Here is a 26,048-nt window from a genome sequence, read left to right as displayed (position 1 = left end):
GGAAAAACACCTTATATATAGTCAATATAGGCACAGTTAAATTTTTTTAACATTTTCTAATGGTGGTGTGCCTCGTGATTTTTTTGTGCCTTTGCACAAAAAAGGTTGAAAAACACTGCACTAGATGACCTTCAAGGTACCTTCCAACATTTCTATTCTATTCTCTCTTAATAGCAATGCTCTCCATGATGAGCAGCTTCATTAAGAAAATCATATTTGCAAGGAATGGAGGGTTAGCTTACAGAAAAAGCAAAGGAAGTTGTAAGTGGAAAAAGTTTGCAATGTGATGCACACCTTTGTATGTATAGCTATAGATATACACATATGTATTGCTGTGAGTTATTTAACCCAAGCTATGTTCAGTCCAGCAGAACATGTATTGTTTTTAGAACTAGTTATGCAGTTTGTATACCATTAGAAAATGGCTGGGGCTCCCATCAGTAAAACCTACAAATTCATTTGAGGAAAAATAATACAGGAAAACCACCATTCCACAGCACCACAGAATGAGCACCACAGCTCAATCTGGCATGACGAAGGAATTTAGTTTCATCTACATGGCTTTTATCTTGAAAAATATAATAAATAATAATTTATATGTACCTTGTGCTATGGGGTAGATTTTTAATCTCTCATAGGAAAGAAAAATGTAAGCAATTCTTGTTGAGAACTCTAAGAAAGCATACAGTAGGGGTGTGTGTGTGTGTAATAGGACCTTGAGGTAAATTTTGTGAAGAAAGAAAAATAGTGCAAAAACTGTTCACTTTATAGAACATGTGCAGGACAATATAATTGCATTTCTCTTTTAAGCAAACAGACACCTGGGCTCTGTGTATTGTATGAATCTTTCATTCCAATCTGCTTAAACCAACAATTCTGCATTGGTCAACTAAGAAAAGAAAAAGGGGGGGGGGGGAGAGGAACGAGGCTTGACAGAAGGAAAGTATTTTATTTAGGTAACATTTGCCACAGATATAGTACAATATTACAAGTTTAGTATATAATACAAGAGAGAGCATTACAAACTTTACACTTCATTACAAGAATCTTTGGATTTTAGCATCTTTTAAAAAGGTACAACCAACAATACTTCTGAAAACCAGTCTCAACATTTGTTCTTTATATACAGGCTCCCAACATTTACAAAACGACAAATCAACAGACAAAAAACAGCTTCTCAAAAACAGGAAGTTAGTGTCCAGGCAATGAAATGCTTTTGGTAGCCTAGTGGGTAGAGTTGCTTGGAAGGTGAACTTGCGGTCCAAATACAAGCTCATCTTCCGTCCGTACACTAGGTCTTTCAGGATACCTTAACTGTGAACATTATGTTGTGTTAGATTGAGAGTCATGAGAGGCCCTGCGAATACTGTCATGCTGAATAGAGTTCTGTGTGGCTTTTGGCCTCATCTCAGTAAAAATGACTTTAAAATGACAATACAAAATATTATTAGTTTATCCCACTTTTCTGCCCAAAAGAAAGGTATTTTGACACTGAAAATGAACTGTAAGAAGTGTAAAGAGGTGTTGCATCTGCCATGAAGAATCTCTCAACGTTCAAGCAGAACCTACAGACAGGATGACGCCTTAGAATCATGCAGGCTCCTATATTCCACTGAATGCCAATTGTCATTATTAAACATTGCCTCGCATGTAACAGTGCCAAATCAATGGATGCAACACATTAGTCGGCACCAACCAAGAGTAGAAAGAGAGTGTGCTGATATAAAAGGAAGACTTATGTAGAAGAGAACGATATAATTTTTGTATTGATTAATTTAAACTCCATTTAAATTACTTCAATTTCCTGAAATAAGTGACAAGCAGCCTGTTAAATAACCATCTGATAAAGGTTTCCATTGGCACCCAGGGAACTTTGGGGTTAAATGGGAGTTTGACTTAGATCCCAAGAACTTTTAAGTGACAATTCCATACTATCTCAACATAAAGAGTTTTGTATATTGTCAGGGCAATTTACAGAGAGAGCTATTATCCTAGTTTCATTGGAAGGAACTGTTCCAACTACATGGTTGACGTACTAATGTTGCTCATCACATGATACGGTCAATCTCCAGTTCTGACATATTGCAGACAGGACTGAAATAACACAGCCTCTTTATGAAGGCGCATGTGCTCATCATGCACATTTCCCACCAATTTCTAGCCTTCAATTTTTTTCCACAAAGGTATGAACTTTGACAAAGGAAGATGATGGCAACCAAAACTTTCTAAATGGGATATTGAACCATACATTTTGAAAAAAAAGGAGCTTGCTGTATGAAATCTTGCTGTATAAAACCTTGAGAAGTGAGGGAAGCAGTAGATATGTGGGAGAGGTCATGGTCAACCAGCTTTTGAACTAAGGCACCATGGTGTGGCCTGGTCAAAATGAAACAGCTGTAGCTATTGGAATTACATGTGATTTCTTGCAAAGCAGTGTCACAGAGGCCTATCACAACCATCCCAACATTGTTTTGCTTAAAATTGTTGGATGCAGAGCATGTGCAAAAGGAATGCAGTAGTAAATCAATTAGGTAACATTTTAGAAATATTTTAATGTTTAAGACAGACATCTTCGTTGCAGAGAAGTCTGGGATGGTGGTTTTAGCAGAGCACTAAAGCTTTTGCTTTAGAAGTTAATGGACGGAAACAAGAGGAAAATTCTTTTCTAAGCAGCACTAGCAGAACCTCAACAATAGTTCAAAAACCCATTTGGAGAAGGGAATCGCCCTTGTTAACACAGCTTCCTGATTACTCAAGCTGGCGAAACCTCTTCGGCTTATTCCACCAGAGCCATCCCTGCTCTATTTGCTTTAAGAACAGAAATAGAGCTTCATTGGGAGAAGGGGGGTGGAGGGAGGGAGGATTTCACTATTGGAAGAGGAGGCTCTGTCTTATAAAGTTCACTTTTCCAGTCCAGAAAAACCAGTGGGAATCTCTCTACCTCCTCAGTATGCTTCTAAATCAACACTTTCTTGTTTCCTCTTTCTTCACTATTTTTTCAAATAATTCTTGAAAGTTATTCTGCATTATGGGTACCTTGGTTCCTGAATAAAATACAGATTGCATTGTTGGGAGAAGAAGTGGACTCGGCACTAGAGATGGAGAGGTAGAGAGATTATGGTGGACCCAAACCTACCCTGTTTCCCCAAAAATAAACCTCCTCAGATAATAAGCCCAATCGGGCTTTTAAGCACATGCACTAAAATAATCCCTCCCCCCAAAATAAGCCCTCTGCTAAAATATTTAAACGCATGCACAGCTGGTAGAGGGGGGAAACATGCCCCACACGCACCTGTCATCCAAGCAAAACAGCCTTGCGGAGGCCCTTCCCGCAAACCCTAGCTTCTGCGCCCCTTCTCTTAGTGGTGGCCTCAAAAAGAGCAGTAGGCCCAGCGACGCTAGGGCTGGCAAGAGTGTGTCAGAAACAGAGACAGAACTTCCAGCCCTTTCTGGATCAGCTGATCTGCTGGCCGCGGGCCAAAGTTAAGGAACCTCCTACACCTCAAAAATAATAAGACCTCCCAGAAAATAAGGCCAAGCGCTTATTTTGGGAGTCAAAAGAAAATAAGACCTTGCCTTATTTTCAGGAAAACATGGTACAAGTATCTAAATCAGGGTTTTAAAAACTGCATCCCATGGAAGCTTAGAGTTTCATGGAAACTTGATAGGGTTATTTGAGAGTCTAAGGGCAAAAATAAAAAGGTTCACTCACATTTTAAAAAACCAGTAAGATCTGCAATGTGGACTGAAAACATCTGAAAATCACTGCTCTAAAGAAACTCTAAATTGTCCACAGCCTGTCAACCTTTCTTGTGGGGCTTCCTCTTGTTTTCCTTTAGGATAAAGTGCATGTAAAAGACTTGGAAAAGGCCTGTGCATTGCCAAAAAAACCACCCTTCTTTTTCTTCTTCCTTTCTGCACTTGTCTTTTTCTTTCTTTTCCTTGTCTACCTTTTCTGATTTTTATTTTTATTAGTTGATGTTAATTTTTATGTCCTTTGTAAAACTTTTAATAAAAAAAAATTATTTAAAAAATCAAAATACAACAGTAGGCAGTTAAACAGAAAGTAGCCGTCCAAGTTGTAGTTGTAAGCAGGACAGGGCTCGACCGTTCTTCTAGTGTTTGTCACCCACCCAATAAAAGAGTCCTGAAGGAGGGCAGAAATCTAAGAACATTATTAGTGCATTGATTTTAACAAGACTTCAATGTAAATTCATCCTGCCTGGAATAGTCAGGAAAGTCTTTAGGATTTTTATTTTTTAAAAAAACATTTGTTTTGTTTTGTTGGAAAGAAAGACCAGTTGAAATCATGTTCTACAACCATAAAATATTCCAATTCCGTATACACAAAGCCAGCAAGGAAAGTAAGGCTCCCTGGAAACTGCTAAGCGCTGCTGCCGGATTCCTCATTCTCCTTAGTTGCAGCTTTAATTGTAAAAACAGTTTTATTGAGTTAGAAAATCAGATTAGTACAGAAGGAAGTCATTTAAGATGTAATAGTTAGATCAATTTCCTTAAGCTCACCAGTACAAAGAGAGTCTATTAGCAGCGTATGGAAGGGGGATATAAAAATATAGGTCATGATAATTTATACTGTATGCTACTAAGCAAGCCCTCAGACCAGGAGTGTCAAACTCGATTTCATTGAGGGCCGCATTAGGGTTGTTCTTGACCTTGGGGAGGGGGGCGTGACTTGACATCACATGTGTCGGGGGCATCTGTGGTTGCCCGAGAGCTCTGTCAGCAAAAAGGGGCTCCTGAGCTCTGTTTTAGCAGTTAGCAGTTAGACTTATATACCGCTTCATAGGGCTTTCAGCCCTCTCTAAGCGGTTTACAGAATCAGCATATCGCCCCCACAGTCTAGGTCCTCATTTCACCCACCTCGGAAGGATGGAAGGTTGAGCAGGTGAGATTAGAACCGCTGAACTGCAGATAAGTCAGCTGAAGTGGCCTGCAGTACTGCACCCTAACCACTGCGCCACCTCGGCTCTTACTCGTTTTCACTGGCAGAGGCACCATGGGCCAGTCCTTCGCTGTTTCCAGGGCAGTCCTGCAGGCCATATGTAAGCAACCCACAGGCCGGAGCCGGGCCCTAAGTTTGACAGCCCTGCCTTAGACATTCCTGCAATTCTCCTTCTCAGTCTCTGATATCTTTTGGTGGCTAGCTACATCCGTGGAGCTGAAAGATTTCCCCTCTCACTGGCATCATTTATGGGCGTCTTCCATTGCCTAACGCTCTCCGTAAAATCCCTCTGCTCAATTCCCAACCATTTCACTTTGGACATTCCTGCAGCCTTTCACAGGAGCATCAGAAGCAGGGGTAGGTTGCTCCCGGCATTACTGCGGGTTCAGGGTGCGCAAAGATTTTGGGCGCGCTCTCTCGCTTTAGACCGAACTGGTCCGAACCGGTAGGAACCCACCTCTGATCAGAAGCCAGATTATCCGAGGCCAAACCCTTGGGCAATGTAACATGGCTTCCTGGCAATTCTTCTCCCAAGTGTTTGTTGAGCAAGGACCTTTCTCAGCACTCTCTGTAGCTGGGTTCAACCTGGAACCTGCTGCAGGCAAAGCGTCTGCTTCACCCCTGAGCTATTTGCCCTCATTTTAAAAATAGCTTAAACCTCATTCTCTCTGGGCAACAAAGCTAATTGTAACTCCCTGCTGGGACTTTTCCTAAAGAGATTTGCAAGCCAGGGAGAAACCATGGCTGGCTGAAAGTTCTGCAGAGAAGATCCAATTGCACCCGTGGAAATTACGCACAGCATTCAAGTTGTGACCTCCAAATCCTGCAGGCATATATAACGAATTTTCGTTTTTAATTCACCCCCTCTTCTTCCATAGGAGGAAGACAGCGTGAATATATGGAATGAAGCTGATTACCCTGAACCGTGTGTTTCTGCGCAACGGTAGGCAGTAGGGTTGATTGTAAGTCGCAAGGGATTCCCTACACTTCTCTTTAAAAAGAGAACAATAAATAACAAATAAATAATATATTCTCTAGCAACATGGACAAGCATAGTTTAGCCAGGTTTATCACTGGTGAAAAATCCAGATCATAAGGAAGGCCCACCCTACCTCTAGGGCAGTGTTTCTCAACATAGGCAACTTGAAGATGTCCGGGCTTCAACTCCAAGAATTCCCCAGCCAGCATTTGCTGGCTGGGGAATTCTGGGAGTTGAAGTCTGGACATCTTCAAGATGCCAAGGTTGAGAAACACTGCTCTAGAGCTTAGGATTCCCTCTTGGCATTACGTTACTTACAACAAAGGCAAAGAACAGCAAATGCTGAGGTTGACTTTATAAATACAACAGCACTGAAGGGAATGCTGGAAATAATAATGGTAATAATACCTTTAACAACAGGAAACAACAACATCTGCCTACCCAAGGTCCTTGGGAAGAACAGGATAGATTGGTTTTTAAAAAGCCAAATCCAATAGAAACATCTGGCTGGCTGTGCAATCAACCATAATAATAATAAACCACTGGAAGAGGAAAAAAATAAAGCCTTCTCCTATTTACTCTCCCATTTAAATGGAAAAGGTCAGATATGTTAGGCCAGGCGTCTCCATCCTTGGCAACTTTTAAGATTTATGGACTTCAATTCACAGAGTTCACAGCAAAGCTGGCCAAGGAACTCTGGGAGTTGAAGTACACAAGCAAAGCTGGCCAAGGAACTCTGGGAGTTGAAGTACACAAGTCTTAAAAGTTGCCAAGGTTGGAGCCCCCTGTGTTAGACTGCAATCACAGATTGGATTGGGAATTTTAAAACGTCCCCAATCGTCATTCCAGTAGAATGAGGGACAATATTTTCCCACTGATATCAACAAGAACAGTTTAAAGATCATAAAAGAAGTCTTAAAAGACAGGCACTTTTTTCCGATAGGCTGTGATCTGCCAAATTCTAGGATTCTCAATGGTTGGCTGTGGTTTAATGAGGAGCCTTGGAAGGACAAACGTTTGGATAGTAAGCAGCATTCGGCAGTCTTTCTAGAAAATAAGCCCTGCCAACATCTCTTACAGAAGACTTCCTTTGAATGGCTGGGGGAATGAAAGGAGAGATTTGGAAAAACACACTGGGAAAGGTCACCCTTTGCATCAAGAATCAAGCATGTTACTCCATCATGACAAAGGCCAACCCATTTCAGTAAAAGAAATCGAGAATACGCATAGACTCTGACACACATCACCCTCCTCCTCCAAACTGGCTTAGTAGTGCAAAGAAAGGCCATTCAGGAAGGGAGGGAGGAAGGAAGGGAGGGAGGGAGGGAGGGAGGAAGGGAGGAAGGAAGGGAGGGAGGGAGGGAGGGAGGGAGGGAGGGAGGGAGGAAGGAAGGAAGGAAGGAAGGGTCAGCTTCACACAGTAGTGTTGCGATCCAGGCAGACATGCCCATTGGGCAACGCTCTCAAGTAGCCCACGATTTCCTGTTTTCCGTATTCTTTTTACTTTTCTCGGTCTGTGGAGCTGATGCTCCTTCCGTCTTGGCTAAAGCAGTCAAAGAAGCCAAACTGGAGGCAGAGCCTGAGAATGTGCCGCTCCGCCGTTGCTCAGTCGCGGTCCCAGTTGTGCCCTGTAGTTTCATGCCAGCACTCCGGCGCCTCGCAGAGCCAGTAGCTTTTTTGACTCGACTTGGCTTCACCAGGAGCCCATAGCCTGGATTGCATTTGAAGTACTGCCGGCCTCCAATTGAGCCATCGTTCTTACCTTTGAGATAAAAGAGACTTTCTTTGAAAAGGGTTGTTTCATTACATCGTGAAATAAATCCATCTGGCTAAGGATAGTGCCCAGTGGATGCTGGGTAATGGGTAGTTCAATAAAATGTGTTGCCCGATGACGTGGCACCCCATGGTGGCATTTGGCTACACATCAGCACACAGGAGGCTTTCCTAGTGGATCTGTGGATTATTTCCTCTACCACCAATAACATATCCTGGGTTCCATAAAAATTACAGAGGAAAGTAAGCCTCTCCTTCCTGCTAAGTGAGGTGGTAGTTGCACAAATTAATTTGGAGCAATGATAGAGTATTATAATAAACATTTTATTTTCTATGGCATATTTTCAACATATATTAGCAGGACTTTCATCTTTATGTGGAAGCTCAGAAGTAGAGGCAGAAGTCCTCATTCTTTGGACTATCCTCCCCTAAGAGAGATGGCAGCCCCTCTCCACTCTTCTGGTCTTTGACGGGGGAGAGTCTGAAGACTCACGGGGCTTGCAGAGAACCAAGAGACCTTGGATTTAGTTAGTGCCTCAAAGTCCCTCACTCCCCTCTTTTAACTTTAATTATTCTATCCTTGACTGCTTCCATTTGTTGATATAATATTTTATATAACTTCTTTGTTTTTAACTGTACACCATCTAGAGTTATTTTATTTACCTAAAATCCGATATATATATATATATATATATATATATATATATATATATATATATATATATATATATATATAGCACAACACACACACACACACACACACACACACACACACACACACATACATACATATATATATATATATATATATATATATATATATATATATATATATATATATATATATATAAAATAAATTCAAATATAGCATCATGTTTTCAAGCTTTCTTTGCCTATTCAAAATACAAAGTTAAGCCTGATGGAGTTCCACTTTCACAATCAGAACTTCTGGTCATATGAAGCTGCCCACTATTGGCCTCTTCTGCCTACTATCACTAATTCACCAGGCACCTTCCACAATGGCAATCTTTTAAATAGAAGATGTTGTAAACTGGACCAGGCAAAGTGAACCCATCCATAAATTTTGTGGATGCAAAATATGGGTTCTGCCACTTAGAAAAGAAACCCTTTACCATCAGCCAGATTTCCATTTGTGCTCTGGATGGGTCATCCTATTTCCAATCACTCTGGTTGAAGGAACTGTATCTGAATGAAGGCGGATTCCTCACTTCCATCAATCCAAGTGGAAGGTGGCAGAATTTCAAACAATACTGCACATTAAGGAGAAAGGCTCACCATACTGGTGACTTTTTCCATCTGCACTGCTCTAGATTGGCTTAAGAAAAATTTCTATGGATGGCTGACTTACACTGGGGAACAGTGAAAGAAACTAGGCAGACTTCAATAAGAGATGAAGGTCTGAGGGAATTGTTCATGGATTGAGGGAAACAAAAACAACTACCAAAGCCAGCCACAACCTGTACACCAGGGCTGTCAAACTGGTGGTCCGTGGGCTGGATGCATCATGTGCAGGAAACAAATGCTGTGATACGTCACATGATGTGACATTGACCAGCCATGCTGTACACCTTACTGCGCCCCAACAACATTTCTCAACACTTACCTAATGGCAAATCCAACTCGACTCCAATCCAGGTTCCCTCCTGGAAGTCTGTTGGACCAACATATCTCACGATGCCCATTTTATTCGTGCCAACAGTTACATATTCACCTTCTTTCAGCCAATCTGGGATTTCATTGGTTTCCTCTGAGTCAGAGGCTGCTGCATCCAATTTCTCTTCAGAACCAGCATCTGTACTATTGTTCTGGTCTGAATCTTCTGAATTCTGTCTGCTCTTTTCTTCCTCTGAACCCAAAGAAGCTCCTGGATCCCCACTCAACATGCTGGAGAAGGACTTGAGTTCTGATGTTCGTACTCTTTGGATTTTGAAGGGAGAGGTTGTAGTGCTGGAAGATGACAGGTCAACCATAGCCTGAGACTTTGAAAGTCCTGTTTTATAAATGGGAGCCTCCTTTGGGACAGAAGGAGGGCTCTCTGATGGTAATAAGACAGTTGTCTGTGTCAATTGTATTTGTTTCTTATTAGGAGAGCTAGAACAGCAATGTGTATCCTCAGTAACTAGGGAGGGAGAAACCTGATCGTCATTTAGAGCAATGGCAGAATCAACTGATCTTGATTTTAAGTTGCCGTTATGGCTCCCTTTCACATTGTCCTTGTCAATTTGATCGTCTTTAAGGCAAGGGAGAACAGGATCTCTCTTTGGAAGAGAACGGCAACCTTGAGAAGTTAAATCAGAACATGATTTTATAGGACCATCTGTTGAAGACACCACCTTAGGGGTTGTTGAAATTGGGGGGGCATCATTTGTGGTGGAGGTCTGACTACTGGGCTGAAGATGGGGGTCGTTTCCTGCTGCAAGTGCTTCAGAAAGGGTTGCTGTAGAAACACTGTGAGAGAAATATCCACTGGAGGCTTCACTCAAGGGGCTTGGTGGACCCTCTTGAGAATCTTGTGCTTGGATGTCCACTGCGGGCTGCTGCAAAGGCACTTTGGTTGATTTTTCAAGGTTCTTCCCCAACTCTGTCAACTGCAAAGCCACCTCAGAAGGTCCTTTGCTTTCTTGTCCTTGGGCAACCTGAAGCAGAAAATCAGAGATTGTCAAAGTTACATTTTGGAAAACGTAAAACAACACAATAAAGATAAACTAGACATTTGTTTCTTTCTAGTTCATCTCCTGTTGCTACATCTAAAGAGCCTTGCAACATTTTAATTTATATTTTGAAGGAAGTTGAAGATGAAAGATGGATTTGGGTAAGGGCAAACAAGAGCAGTCTTCCTGCATCATCCAAGATCCATCTGGTTTTTTTTAATCCCGTTTGTAACAATGCTTAGTCAGAGGTGAATGGAAGGTCCTGTGTCCTTTGATTCCCAGCATCTAGGGTTCTGAGATACAGTTTCTGTAATTTAAAGAAGCAGAGAGGGCATATTCCTCTCCCCATGCTTCCTTGGGCTGTTGTTGTTCTTTTCCCTTCCAGGAAGCATATATGCCCCCCACTATGTAATGGTATGTGGGGAAAAACTGGGAAACTGGGCAAAGCGACACTGGCAAGGGTATGGCCAAGTAAGAAACGACATACTGAGGCTGGATAGTGGGTCCACAACTGGAGAGTTTCTCAGGCTGTTAAGGAACTTGGGTGGGGGAGGGGAGAATTGTATTTTCATTTTAATGCAGCTTTATAATAAAATGAAATAAAATTGGCTGTTCTGGTCATGTTTCCTATCTGGTCTACTTCATAAGGCTGACATATTGTCTGCAATTGCTACTGGATATACAGTATAGTAAATGGATAGAGAGAAGGAAGTCCCAGTATATCATGCAGGAATTCTTGAGAGTATACCAACAACCCAGAGGCCTTGCATTCATTAATACCAAGTGCCCATAAGCTCCTTTCCCCATCCCTATGAAGAAAGCTTCACCCATTATTCAAAATGTGGAAATTCTCATTGTCTGAAAAGAGCACGATTTGGGATAAGAGACATTCAAAATTAACAATTTAGAATACATTGATATCCAAAATGGACGAATATATTAGCTTATGGAATTGCATATTTTTGTCTGGCTCATTTATTGTTTTATCTTATGCATTTTATAGCTTGTAATCCACTTTGAGATCCTTAGGGTGATGGGAAAACTAAAAATACATTAATAAACAAGTATGAAGAAATAAATAGTATGAATAACATACTAATGAGCGTGTGGCTTATTTCTATGCTAGAGCATTAACAGGCTCAAAGGAGGCAGTCTGGCTAATAGGCTGAAGGTCTACTAGGATTAATATATAAATGCATATAGCACATGAAATATGACTCCTATTATTTACTAAAAGATCATTTATATTACAGAAAGATATGTTTGCTGTTTGAGAGAGGCAATTTATGTGAAGTGGGGAAACAAGCCAGATTTATAAGTCTCTCCCAGTTATTTGGCTTAACTCACAGAAGACATAAATCATCATTTCCAAGTCAAGTATCACCTTGTGTAAATCCATATGCCAAGGATGGCTTCCTTCCCAAATGTGTTAACCGCAACACTACAAATCCACAACTTTCAGATTTAATGACTCTTTCTATACTTAACAGTTTATAATATGCATCAGATATATATATACCCACACATACATACATATGCACACAATATAATAAATATGAATTAGCACTAGCCAACTTTGAAAAAAAAAAGGGCTTTTGCCAGCCCATGCCCTCAGCAAACTCTTGATCATGAGATTTTTTTTTTCAATGTCTCCTGATAAGCTTTGCTGTCTATTCCCTATTCCAGTCATCAGCTTTAGATCTTTGATCTAAGGCCACATGGAAAGGAATGTTTCTGCAGTCTGTCAGGACTGGAAGCCATCTTTTGCATTGGGCCTTCAGGCCTGCCACATTCAATGCTGTGGGGAAAATGGGATTATATGGAGTATGGGAGATATATAGTCATAATAACATTCCTTTCTCAAAGAGTCAAGGACATCTTGCCCTGCACCTGGAGTGGTTTTACTGGGAGGCATCTTCAGTTGGGACGGTGCCTGATTGAACCATGTGATGGATATGTGGGTGCTGGATAGGGGCTTGGACTTTCTTTTGGGTGTGGAAAACCTGGAAGCTTTCAGATTCAGGTTTTCCCAGATGTGCCAATATGACATCTCTAATAGACTGGAACTTTGAGGAACTTCAATCCTCGGAGTCTTCTTTCATTGGGGGTGTTATTTGGAACCCTGACACAGTCCTTACAAGAGGACCTTGGAGGATAAAAAAAAATAGAATTAACTATAGTGTGGTAGATGCAACTGAAGCAAGGAATTAGACTCCAAGATGATATTTGCAAAGGAAGAATCGTAAGAAAAATTGTGCAGACTAAAATGTGCTATTATCTGAGATAAGAAGATATAGCCTCCAAACCTGGCTTCCCGTTTCTTATTCCGTTGAATACCTACAACATGGTAGGTTATTTGGCATCGTAGTGCGGTTGCACATTTGCTGGCCTCTGGACACACTAGGGATGACATTACAGGAGGATACTGATAATTCAACAAGACTTAGATCTTTATCTGTGAAAACTGAGCAATTAGAATGGCTGGCTCATGAAGGATAAACTGGGATTTCCCTTTTTGACACCAAAAGCTTAATATGCATTGGGGCTTAGTCAGGATAATTCATAGACAAATGTCTCCAATTGCACCATGAGCATATAAATAACTATAACAGCTTTCTGCATGTTTTGGAGAATTCAGTTCTTTACTGATTCTAGTAGTAGGTTTGGTATTACTGTTGCCTCCCATCTCCATGTAACAATAAAGTATTTATTCAGCACCATGGACAGTTCAGAAGGACCCACCTGTTGGGTTTTTGCAGGACTGGTATCAATCCTGACAGGCTGAACCGTAATTCGTGGGATTGGCTGCAATAAGAAAAGACGTTCCTTTTGTATTAATCTCTGAATGACTGAAAAAAAATCTCAACAACAGTAGAAAGTTGCTTGTTTCACAGACATCATAGTTTAGCCATAATGAGTCCTAATAGCCCAATTCCCTTACAACACTAAACAGATTTTTTTTTTGTGTAAATAAGGGGCTTCGTTCTTTTATGACAAATTTAATTTGTGCAAATCAAACTGTTATAATTTTGCTCAACATCACAGTTAAAAACCATGAAAATATGGTTTGAGAGTTTATATATAACTCAATGAAAACACAGTATTTCCCAATTACGGTATTTCACACTGTAGTTATTGTGCCAACTGCCAATAAGTATAATCTTTATTGCCATTGTACTTAAATACAACAAAATTGGTTTTAACCTCACTGGTGCAAAATTATAACAGAAACGAAAAAAGAAAAAAAGAAAAAAACTAGCGTGTGCATGGAGTGATTGTGGTTGTATTTAAAAGTACATAAAGGATAGAAACTATCTTTAAACCTGCATATAACAATATGCTGAAGAGTAATACTCCCCTAGCATCCATTGTGCCTGCCTCCCCCATAAGCATCTTTCCAAGTCTTCTCAGTCTGTTTCTTTGCTTCAATTGAAAAGACTGGACATTCAGTGTAGTATCATTTCTTGAACTGAGCATTCTTGTTACTAACTTCCTACGGCATGCTTTGCTAAGCATGCTCTATGGTACTTTAAAAAAAAAACATTCAGATAAATTTATATCTCCCCCAACCCAAGAATATTTAATGAACCATTTGTAATACTTTTCTTTGAAGACAATATACTTCCAGTGCTGATAGTTGCATTTTTCAATTCATCTTTTATTAAACTGTAAAAAGTATTCCAACAATAAAGTACTTTTGTAAAATAGTCTCTTAAAAAGGATTATTAAAACCTCCCCTTACTAAAAGCTAGCAAAATTTTATTTTCTTAAGATGGTAAATCTCTTAAAAACAGACAAATTAGCAATTAGCAAGAAAGAATGTAGAGAAGAGCAACAAAGATGATTAGGGGACAGGAGGCTAAAACATATGATTGCAGGAACTGGGTATGTCTAGTTTAATGAAAAGAAGGACTAGGGGAGACATGATAGCAGTGTTCCAATATCTCAGGAGTTGCCACAAAGAAGAGGGAGTCAAACTATTCTCCAAGGCACCTGAGGGTAGAACAAGAAGCAATGGATGGAAACTAATCAAGGAGAGAAGCAACTTAGAACTAAGGAGAATTTTCCTGGCAGTTAGAACAATTAATCACTGGAACAACTTGCCTCCAGAAGTTGCAAATGCTCCAACACTGGAAGTTTTTAAGAAGTGTTGGATAACCATTTGTCTGAAGTGGTGTAGGGTTTCCTGCCTAGGCAGAGGGTTGGACTAGAAGACCTCCAAGGTCCCTTCCAACTCTGTTATTCTATTCTATTTTATTCTATTCTATATGAATAACTATAAGCAAAAAAAATGCATATTTACTTTGGAGTTCATGATTTGCTAGTTTGCAACTTTTTGCCTACTTCCAGCAAAAAAGGAATCCATGTCATTGGAGAAACTGGATTCACATGATTTGCTTAACAGCACAGCAATCTGCTTAAAGACCACTGTAAAAATTGTTGAAAAATTGGTCAAACTCAACTTATGACTGCAACACATTATAATAGAAATTCTGGTCCCAATTGTTGTAGTAAAAAGTTGAGTACCTGCACTTGACCAGCTCTTGTTAAAAGACGAGAAATTTCCCTGCCATTCCCAATTTTTTTCCTTTGGTTCATCCGAACATGGGCTGAAAAGCCACAGAGAAGGTCAAACAAAACCTCCCCTCTTGTTTCCTTTGAAGTGAACTCGTTTCTTTTAACTGCTGCTGTAACAAAAGCAGTTCCTTAATTTCCCTCACAGAACACCAATGTCTGCTTGTCCTTGGTCTCTTTTTCTTGCAGTTTCCACGAATGCAGAAATGTCCATCCCTCATTTGCCCTCAGAAAATGTTACATCACTTTGATTTTTTAAAATCTTCCCTTTAAAAAAAACCAGCTGCCATAGTCAGTTTTCACTTTCCAGCTAGATCTCTTCTATCACATTAATTGCTTTCTAATAAATAATCTTTTCCATTTCTGTAACGCCCAAGAGTATCTACTCTGTGGCACAATCACCAACTACAGTAAGCCTTCAGCACTGTAAAGCCATAATTTCCATTTGCAGCAATAAAATTTTTTGGCAAGCACAACAGGAAGATTGTTTGGTCTCTTTTAAGATTCCTCAGAACACTTGATCCTCCATTTGGGTGATTGCTAGTGCATTTTTTCTACTATCCAATGCACATTACTTCCCATTGTATTCCCACTCCACATTTAACCGTGGGTGCCTTTTTTTTCTATTGGCATTTCAGTTACTGTGCAGTTTGCAGTTGCAAACTAGCAAATCTCAAACTCCAAAGTAAATGTGCACTTTTTTTGTTTATAATTGTTCATATAGAATAGAGTACAATAACAGAGTTGGAAGGGACCTTGGAGGTCTGCTAGTCCAACCCCCTGCTTAGGCAGGAAACCCTATACCTTCAGACAAATGGTTATCCAACATCTTCTTAAAAGCCTCCAGTGATGGAACATTCACAACTTCTGGAGGCAAGCTGTTCCACTGATTAATTGTTCTAACTGTCAGGAAATTTCTCCTTAGTTCTAAGTTGCTTCTCTCCTAGATTAGTTTCCACCCATTGCTTCCTGTTCTACCCTCAGTTGCCTTGGAGAATAGTTTGACTTCCTTTTCTTTGTGGCAACCCCTGAGATATTGGAACATTGCTATCATGTCCTTCTTGTACTTCTTTCTATTAAACTAGACATACCCAGTTCCTGCAACTGTTCTTCGTGTGTTTTAGTCTCCAGTCCCCTAATCATCTTTGTTGCTCTTCTCTGCACTCTTTCTAGAGTCTCCACATCTTTTTTACATCGTGGCGACCAAAACTGAATGCCGTATTCCAAGTGTGGCCTTAACAAGGCATTATAAAGGGGTATAACACTTCATGTGCTCTTGATTCTATCCCTCTGTTTATGAAACCTAGAACTGTGTTGGCTTTTTTGGAAGCTGCTGCACACTGCTGGCTCATATTTAAATGGTTGTCCACTAGGACTCCAAGATCTAGGATTTCTTCAAAGATTTTGATCTCTCAAAATGAACATTGTTATCCATTACTTCTTCAGAACATAAAGAGTCCAAACATTTTAGAATGCATTCTGATAATGCATAAGTGATAATTGATTTAACGACTACTCTCAGATTTGAACATGGGATGGAAGAATTGCCTGTTGAGTATAGGTTGGCAAATAGAGAGTAGACATTTGATCTCATTGCTGAGCACAGTGCACAGTGGGATAGTGCTATAATCTGGTTTATACTCAGATCACCACAACACAAGCATGCAATGGCTTTACAAGAAACTATCCTGGAAACCATGGTCATTTGTTTTTTTAAATTTCTATGCCATCCTTCCAAACTAAAGTCTATTTCAAATGTCAAATGGGGCGAGGAATTAAAACATAGTTGTTGAAAGAAATAAAAATGAAACTTCAAATAATGGTGTAAAAATAGCATATGAAAACAGAGATGACTGAATAGAATAAAAATCCATTTCACTTGGATTTCAGGCTAGGACTTTATATGGAGACAGCCATTGTTGCACTTGTTGTTGATCTGAGATGGAGCCAGGGTGGAGGTGCTGAATTATGCTCATTGGTGTCTCACTGGGTTTTGATGCCATTGACCACAATATCCTTCTGGATCAACTCTGGGGGATTGGAAATATGGAACACTGTTTTATTGTGGTTCTCTTACTTCTTCCAGGGCAGGTTCCAGTTGGTATTGGCTTGGGGGGGGAGGGGGGATTACTTCCTAGACCTCTCCTCTGTGCATGCCACAGGATCTGATTCTTTCTCTCTTTCTCCTCCTATTCAATGTCTACATGGAATTACTGAATGAGATTATTCACTGGTTTGGGGTTTGATATCATCATTTGGCTGGTGATATCCAATTATATATTTTATTCCAAGCCAGCCAGGTGAGTTGCTAAGGTTCTATTCCAGTGTTACGAAAGTTATGTAGGTTTGGATGGGGAGGAACCTTCTCCAACTCAATCCTTCTAAGTGGCTGGCATGTTAGGGCTACCTAGTCCCAGAGAATTCCATCTTTTAACTTTCTTCCTCAACCTTTCTCTTAAATGAGCAGATGGCAGGTATGTCCAGGAAGGCCTTTGCAGAACTTCATCGGGTGGCCCAGTTGTGCTTATCTGAGATCAGGATACCCTTTCCCTGGTAACTAACACCCTATGTGCATTACCCTTCAGTTACTACAATGTGCTTCACAAGGGGCTGCCACTTGAAACTGCAACTAATCAGAATGCAGTGACACCGGCAGTGATAGCTATACGTCAGTATGTCATGCTTCCTGTGTTGTACTGGTTATGGGTTAGCTTCTAGGTCATAACTTATAAAGCCTATATATTATGCCCTGTTATTTGAGGTAGTGTTTATCTCCTGCACAGTTGACCTGGCCAGTTCAATCTGACAGGATTGATAATCCTTTGATTAAATAGCATTATTTATCAGGAGCTATCAAGTATTTTCTCTATTGTAATATCTGACAAGTAAAATGAGATTTCCTCCGAGATCTAGGTGGCTCTCACCAGAAGGTTCTTCCAAGCCCTGGACTATGATGGGCATATAATATGTCTGTGACTGGATTTGCCCCTCCTGATTATTCCTATGTTCTCTATTTAGATTACATATTGTTTGTGCTCTTTCTATGCTGTGATCTGTCAGCTAACATGTAAGTTAAATAAAGTAAATAAATAAACAAGTAAGTTTATTTACTTGTTTTATCTAAACAATTACTAAGTTTTATCTAAACAATTAGATAAAAAGTTCAACTGCAGTATAAAACTTTGTTTTTCATTGTAACATAAAAATTCAGTAATATACTAGGAAAGATTTAGAAAAGATTTTATTAAACAGCGGGGTGAAAAGATAAAGCAAACACCCCTCCGAAAATCTCTCCAAGACTGCAGTGCTTTTGTGTCAAATCCAATTTTTCTACTGTGAGGGAGTGAGAGACCCCTCCACACTTCTTCAACCTTGCCATCTTTTATCTTTATTTTTTTATGTTTTAGTGGTTTTCTTGTAACATCTTTGATTGTTATGAGCCATCCAGAGTCATTGAGAGTTTGGTGACATACAGGTTTACTATCTCATCTTCGTCATCATCCCTCCCCTCGCTCCAATTAAGGGTGAAGGTGGACTGGGAAGATTTATGGAGGGAAACAATTTTAATCCCCTCACTTAAAACTATGTTACAATCCTGAAAAGATTTGAGCCATTTCACAGGTATGGGGATGCTTTTAAAAGGATAGGGACCAGGTTATCTGAGGGATTGTCTCTTGCTGGTCACACCTACCTGACCCATCAGAGTGGGGAGGCAGGGAATGTTGTGGGTCCCATCCCCAAGGGAGATACACCTGGTGGGACCCAGAAGAAGGGCCTTCTCAATGGTGGCTCCCTCTCTCTGGAACAACATTCCCCCAGAGATTAGAATGGCCCTCACTCTAATACTCTCCGGAAGGTGCTGAAGACTTGGTTCTGCCAGCGGGCCTGGGGAATCCAGAGTGGAATGGAGCCCCTTAAATGGCTTGTGTGATCTGCTGGCGGGGGTGAGTGGGAGGTGGTGGCTGATTTTGTTATATTGTACTATATTAATTTATTTGATTCTTTTTGTAAATTTCTATTGCTTTAAATGTGTTTTTTATATTCTGTAAGCTGCCTTGAGTTGCCATGGGCAAATAGGGGGCAATATAAATTCAATAAATAACAGAATGGAAGTAGTTTAGTTTCCCAAGGCCTCCTGTTCCATTTTTACCTATAACATCTGCCAAAGGCAGAAGTCCCAACTTCTTGTAACACTCTAAAAGGCCCAAATGCAAATGGGCACCCATGAGCTCTTTAAATGCTGCCTGCTTCTATACCAGGAGATTCATCATTGCAATAATCCGATTGCCCTGCCTTCAGATTTTATGCTTCTTTTGCTGAAGACTTTCTAATACATGCTGCAGTAGATTCTCAAGAATGGGCAGCTACCGGTTGATTATGACAAATCTGAAAATTTGGATTGTTACAATCAGGGTTGGGTAGGATCCTCAACTCTTTTCATTTTAGAACTTGAACTGTTTCTCTGATGGCCAGTTTATGTATTCAGCACATAGGATGACTTTCCTTCTCTACCAGCCTTATCATCTAAAATATTCTTAGCATGTAGACAATGAGCAAGTCAAGGAAAGTACACAGTCTAACATAGCTTCCTGATAGCTATTATCCCACATGCAGAGAATATTTTTTTTCCCACCATTACCCAGGACAATTTTTATACATAACTTTTTGGGATTGGGGCTGATGCTAGAGACCAGATCAGAGAACGAGAGTCCACAGGAAATGCTGCTATCCTCATGATCATCATCATCTTATGGTGACTGAGTATAATGGTCCTCTATTATAGGCCCAAGTAAAGCCAACAGAACACCCTCCATTCCACCAGCAGCACTATTTAAACTTATTGATAACACTTAAGCACCCAGCACTTTCATCTAATGTGATTTATGGAAACATCAGTTCCAGCAACAATAGTAAAATTTATGATGAGCACTTAGTGCATTTGTGTATTGCCAAGTAGAAAATGCACTTCTATTTTTAAGCCATGATTCTATTCCTCATCCCTCAGCTTCACTCCGATAATCCTCACAAGATAAGGTAGTAAAGGAAACGCTACTGATCATGGTAGAAATGGGAATATGCAACTATGAGGTAAGGAGAGTATTTATATCTGGATGCTTGGGAATCTTTGGTGGACACACATTAGGAAGCCTTATACTCAACTCAGTTTGGATAATGAATAAAATCATGAATTATTAAGAAGCAAACTAGCACCTGAGAATGAAATTCAAGTCCAGAATTTTATTTCTGAGGAAATTATCTTACATTTTATTGCTTTCTCATCTAAAGCTAACCTTCTACAATCCCAAAGGACCACACTGACTTGAAATTGGGAATTATATTTTCAACAAGTCTAGTTGACACCTGCTCAGAATAAGCTGAGTTACAGTCAAATGCACAGTGGAGGGATTGATAATGGAGAATCATTAATGGTCTTACACCACCCTCCAAATTTTGTGTGTCCTCTTCTTGCTAGCAGAGAAGGGTTGCTGCCGGTTCGGCCTGGATCAGCTGAACCAGTAGTAGTGGCGGCAGGAGGCTCCGCCCACCCACCCAGATGCTTCTGCATATGCACAGAAGTGTTGCAGGAATGCGGGAGTGCGCCCGATCCGGTAGTGAAAAAACTAGCAACCCACCTCTGCTTGCCCGATGCTCCCCCCAAAAAAGGTTTGCTGTTTTATTGTTTAAGGTGCCTAGTTCAGATGAAAATGAAAGGAACATGAAATACTCAACGTAATATCTAAGTGGTTTTAAAATAGATATACTTTATAGTTACTATACATGAACTGTCCCTGTTGCACATGCTGTTTATCATTTGGTTTTATGGATCTGAAACCTTAAAATGTAGCTACTCAAAGGCCCGATCTGATAAATAAATATCAGTATTAGCCCCACACTAGGTAGATCAGACTAGAAACTCTACAGGAAGACCAGAACTACATTGTACTGAAATTGTCAATAATAATTGAATCTTGTCAGTCTGATGGTGCCCTACTTCCTCTCCTTCTTCTTACACTCCAGTGAATTAGGAATGCATTTGCATGGTCTCCCAGGACTTAAACAAACTAACAGGAGGGAAGTTTGAAAGTAATATTAGAAAGTATTACTTCACAGAAAAAGGGGTAGAAACCTGGAACCAAATTCCAGCAGAGATAGTGGCTCAATCACCACTAACTGAATTTAAACATCTGTGGGATAAACATGTGTCCATTGTTCAACAAAAAATTAAATATAAATAAAACATAAACATAATAATTAAAAATAATAAATACACAAATTGACACAGCAACAAAAAGAACCTTCAAAGGGCAGACTACTAGGACATTTTCTGCTGTACATTTTCTATGTTTGACTAGATAATGGTTTTTGTATATTTCTGACAAGATCACCTCTCACTCTCTTTATTTAGCAAATTTTCTAAAAAATTAATTGCAAGTTATTGCAACTCTATGAAGAATCAAGAGAAGCTGAAATGTGTTACACTTTAAATAGACTTTTTTTTTCTTTTCAAAAGAGTTTTAAGGAATGAACATTAGCAATAGCAATAGCAGTTAGACTTATATACCGCTTCATAGGGCTTTCAGCCCTCTCTAAGCGGTTTACAGAGTCAGCATATTGCCCCCAACAATCCGGGTCCTCATTGCCTATGAACGCTTCAATTTTGTGAAGCAACAAATCTGAAAAACAGAAGTAGATATTTTTTTTGCTAGTTAAGAGCCACATTTAATACCTTCACAGAAGATGAGCTCACAAAGAGGATGGGACCACATCATAGGCATATAGAAGGAGAAAACTGGGGGCTGCTTTATATGTTAACTGTGATCTGCTTGCTTTACAGATTGTGTTTCTGTTTTCACAACTTCCACATTCAAATGGCAAGCAACGGTGCTTCTAATTTTCAGGAATCATGTTTTAAGTTGGCTTCAAAAATTGCAAACAAATGAGCTGAAGCTACATGTTCCTTACTACTTCTGTAAATGAAGTTTTAATACTAAAGCACTTATGGACCAAGCTGTGAAGAGATGACATAACTTTTAATATGCTTATCATTTCCCCCCCAATTTTCTATAAAACAGTATGAACTTTTTTCTTGAGAAATGAAGGCCATTTTTGTGATGCTCTTCTGAATTACTACCGTACTTCCTGAAAGTCAGGAAAGAACTCTTGCTTAACTGCTACTAATTTGAAATCCATACTGGAAAGCTGGAGCTCTGAGCTTTCCTAATGAGGATTGTTTCAGCTTTCTAAAATAGCCAAAAATGAGCAAAAAATTGTATCTACTGGTTTGGCAAGTCAAATAGCTGTTTTTAAAGCCATATATATGCAAGTGTAATACAATTAAAGATTATACTGAAATGCCATTGCTTCAAACTTATCCTCCTTTCTCTTACAAAGGCAAGGCACAAAGGGAATAAACATATATACTTATGTTTAAGCTCATTGCAATTTCAGGTTTGCCCTTTTATTATACTGCACCTTAGGAGCAAACCCAGCATGAAAAATGAGCCCATCTAGAACATTCCTGCAAACAAAATGAATGTAGTGGAAATGACAGCTAAGTCACTTGAATACCTCAGGAGCTTGTTGTGGGCATTCAAAAGACCAGTGATTGCACTAAAAGAAAACTCGATGTAAACAGGGAAGATCAATTTGACCCTCAGTGTTATGTTTTAGATATTAACCTATCACCTTTAATCACACTGATAATGCAATACCAGGATGGCTTCTAAATCAATCTCTTCTAAGGATGGCTTCTAAAACAATCATATTATCCCCCTCTTAAAAGGCCCAGCTACTCTTTCTGTGGCTTGTTTTGTAGCTTGTCGGTAACTTTTTATGGATGGCTCTACTCCAAGTTATTATGCACAAACTAAGATGTTTATTATTCCAAAGTTGCTGATATTTCAGCAGCTTTTAAATCTTCATTAATTGATGGAACCATATCTTAGGTTTCTTCCGATGACTTCTTTCACTTACACTTCCCCCATTGGTAGACATCCAAAGAGATCCTTACATATTTGGATCCATGAGTGGAATCAGCCTGAAACAATTCAATGCGTAGTTTGTGATTCTGAACTAAATTTTCTAAAATGATACTTTTCAGATGTGTTCAGATTACAATTCTCAAAACACAACAGTAGGGTCATAAAGTCCAGAAGGGCACAGGTGGAGAAGCCAAAAACCCCCTCACGAAACTATAGTACCAACTACAATCTGTTGAGTCATTACCGTATTTTTCAGAGTGTAAGACGTACCAAGATTTTGAAGAAGCAAATTAAAAAAAATTTTTTTTCACTCTATAGACCTCCCAAAAACGGTTCTTTTTTGGCCAAAAAAGGGGCATGCACAGCCTGTAGGAAGCTTGTAGAGTACTCCTGGGGGCCAAAAATGAGCAAAAAAATGGCCCGTTTTTCTCTCATTTTTGACTTCCCCAGCCCCCAGGAGCACTCTGGAAGCCTCCTAAAGGTTATGCACAGCCATTTTTGCAAAGGGGGCGGGGTTTCAGGTGGCAAAAAAATGCTGTATTCAGTGTATAAGACACACCCAGATTTCAACCTCTTTTTTGAGGGAAAAAGGTGCATCTTATATGCCGAAAAATACGGTAGCAACCAATCTTGATGAATTACACTGTGTTTTGCTTCCCAAATTGTACACTGTACTGAAATGTACACAGGGAATATAACATGGTAAGTTTTGTTTTTGTTTTTTTTAAAAATGCCATTGTGGTTGAACAATCGTTTGCTAGCCTCGGGAATCCACTCTAAACTCTATTCACTGGTGAAGAGCTTTATTCTTGCCTGCAACCCTCTAAATAGGATGCTCTTGTACCTGCTGTGCAAGGAGAGAGGATGGCCTGCCCTTTTTTTCATCTTTAAGAGGAAGCAGAGATTTGAGCAGCTTTGGCATCTGAGGCATGAGGGACTTCACAGGATTCAAGTAAGAGGCAGCCAGGCTACCGAGCCCTGAACAAGACAAATAAACAAACGAATTCACATTGCTGCTACCTGTATCTCTATCAGCCACAATATCACTGAAGTCTACTTTGAACCATTTCTAAACGTATGGGCTGGCTTTGCTTAATGTTGAATTTGGCTGCCAAGAAACAACCAAGCAATTTCCTTCCATTGTTTTGGTGGAAAAATCAAATAAATTATGTGAAGTCTTTCTGTCAAAGGGAACCCTCGCCTTGCTCATGACATTAAATTAAGACCGTCTATCCAATGGGGTGCTCATTCACCAAAGAAATTAGAAACTGTTTCAAAGGTATGGCTCTTATTTGCCAAAAAGGATCTTATACTCAGTGGTGGGTTCCTGCCAGTTTGGACCGGTTTGGGCAAACTGGTAGTTACGGCTAACAAGTGGGCCTGCCCACCGCCCGGGCACTATCCCATCCTATATAATTGTCATGTGCTCGACGCAACGTACATTTGTGCAAGGCACACACAAAACTATCCCGTCCTAGGCAATTGCCCTATTTTCGAGTGCAAATTGTGCAGCGCGCAAATGTGCAAGAAGCGTGCACGAATGAGGCGTGCTCACATTTTTGATTCTGGGCGAACCAGTTGTTAAACTATGTGATGGACAAGGCCATCCGAGCTGTAAGTGCCTCCACTTGTATTCTGGACCCGTGTCCCTCCTGGCTGGTGGCTAACAGCAGGGAGGTGACACATGGCTGGATCCAGGCGGTTGTCACCGCCTCCCTTCGGGAGGGGCACCTCCCCGCCGTACTCAAAACGGCGGTGGTGAGACCCCTCCTAAAGAAACCATCGTTAGATCCAGCCATCTTAAACAACTTTCGTCCTGTCTCCAACCTCCCCTTTATCGGGAAGGTTGTTGAGAAGGTGGTGGCCTTTCAGCTTCGACGGGCCTTGGAGGAAGCTAGCTATCTTGACCCCTTCCAGTCCGGCTTCAGACCTGGTTACAGCACAGAAACCGCTTTGGTCGCATTGACCGATGATCTCTGGAGGGCCAGAGATGGAGGCTATGCGTCCATCCTGGTTCTCCTTGACCTCTCAGCGGCTTTCGATACCATCGACCATGGTATCCTTCTGCGACGACTGCGGGAGGTGGGAGTGGGAGGCACTGTTCTGCGGTGGTTCTCCTCCTACCTCTCGGACAGGTCGCAGTCGGTGTTAGTCGGGGGGCAGAGATCGTCCCTGAGGCCCCTAACATGTGGGGTACCCCAGGGTTCGGTCTTATCCCCCCTACTATTTAACATATACATGAAACCGCTGGGCGAGATCATTCGGAGGCACGGGATAAAATACCATCAATATGCGGACGATACGCAATTGTATCTGTCCGCCCCGTGCCAACTCAATGAAGCGGTGGACGTGATGAACCAGGGTCTGGAGGCCGTTAAGGACTGGATGAGTGCTAACAAACTGGTGCTCAACCCGGATAAAACCGAGTGGCTGTTGTGTTTCCCCCCCAATAATTTGGCTAATACACCAACGCTTAGGCTGGGGGGTCAAATTTTATACCCCTCAGATAGGGTCCGCAACTTAGGAGTCCTCCTGGATCCACAGCTGACTTTTGACCACCAGCTGTCAGCTGTGACCAGGGGGGCATTTGCCCAGGTTCGCCTGGTCCGCCAGTTGCGGCCCTACCTAGATCGGGGGGCCCTCACAACAGTCACTCGAGCCCTTGTGATCTCCAGACTGGAATACTGCAATGGGCTCTACATGGGGCTGCCCCTGAAGTGCATCCGGCGACTACAGCTAGTCCAAAATGCAGCCGCGCGAGTGATAGTGGGCGCACCTCGGTTCGCCCACGTTACACCTGTCCTCCGCGAGCTGCACTGGCTACCTGTTGGTCTCCGGGTGCGCTTCAGGATACTAATGACCACCTTTAAAGCACTCCATGGTAGTGGATCTGGGTACTTGAGAGACCGCCTTCTGCCGATTACCTCCCTAAACCGACCAATTAGATCGCACAGACTAGGCCTCCTCCGAATTCCATCAGCCGGTCAATGTCGACTGGCGACCACACGGAGGAGAGCCTTCTCTGCTGCTGCCCCGACCCTATGGAACGAGCTCCCCATGGAGATCCGCACCCTCACCACGATCCAGACCTTCCGCGCAGCCCT

At 40.9% G+C, this 26,048-nt stretch overlaps 1 protein-coding gene across 1 annotated transcript in view; it reads right to left on the bottom strand.

Annotated features, from left to right (window-relative positions):
* Positions 1-6,914: 6,914 nt before the first annotated feature.
* Positions 6,915-26,048, bottom strand: part of KIF13B (kinesin family member 13B) — a 143,393-nt gene continuing 124,259 nt past the window's right edge. Inside the window, exons 36-39 of the mRNA XM_032215247.1 lie at positions 23,789-23,922; positions 13,130-13,192; positions 9,340-10,372; positions 6,915-7,704 (exon numbers count right to left, since the gene is read on the bottom strand). Of these exons, the coding sequence (XP_032071138.1) occupies positions 7,406-7,704; positions 9,340-10,372; positions 13,130-13,192; positions 23,789-23,922 (1,529 nt within the window). The 3' untranslated portion in view covers positions 6,915-7,405. The remainder of the gene's footprint in view (positions 7,705-9,339; positions 10,373-13,129; positions 13,193-23,788; positions 23,923-26,048) is intronic.

Source organism: Thamnophis elegans, chromosome 4 (assembly GCF_009769535.1).
Source record: "Thamnophis elegans isolate rThaEle1 chromosome 4, rThaEle1.pri, whole genome shotgun sequence".
In the NCBI taxonomy this organism is placed as follows: domain Eukaryota; kingdom Metazoa; phylum Chordata; class Lepidosauria; order Squamata; family Colubridae; genus Thamnophis; species Thamnophis elegans.
The sequence above is the reverse complement of the archived record's forward strand: the minus strand, read 5'-3'. Positions and strand labels throughout refer to the sequence as shown.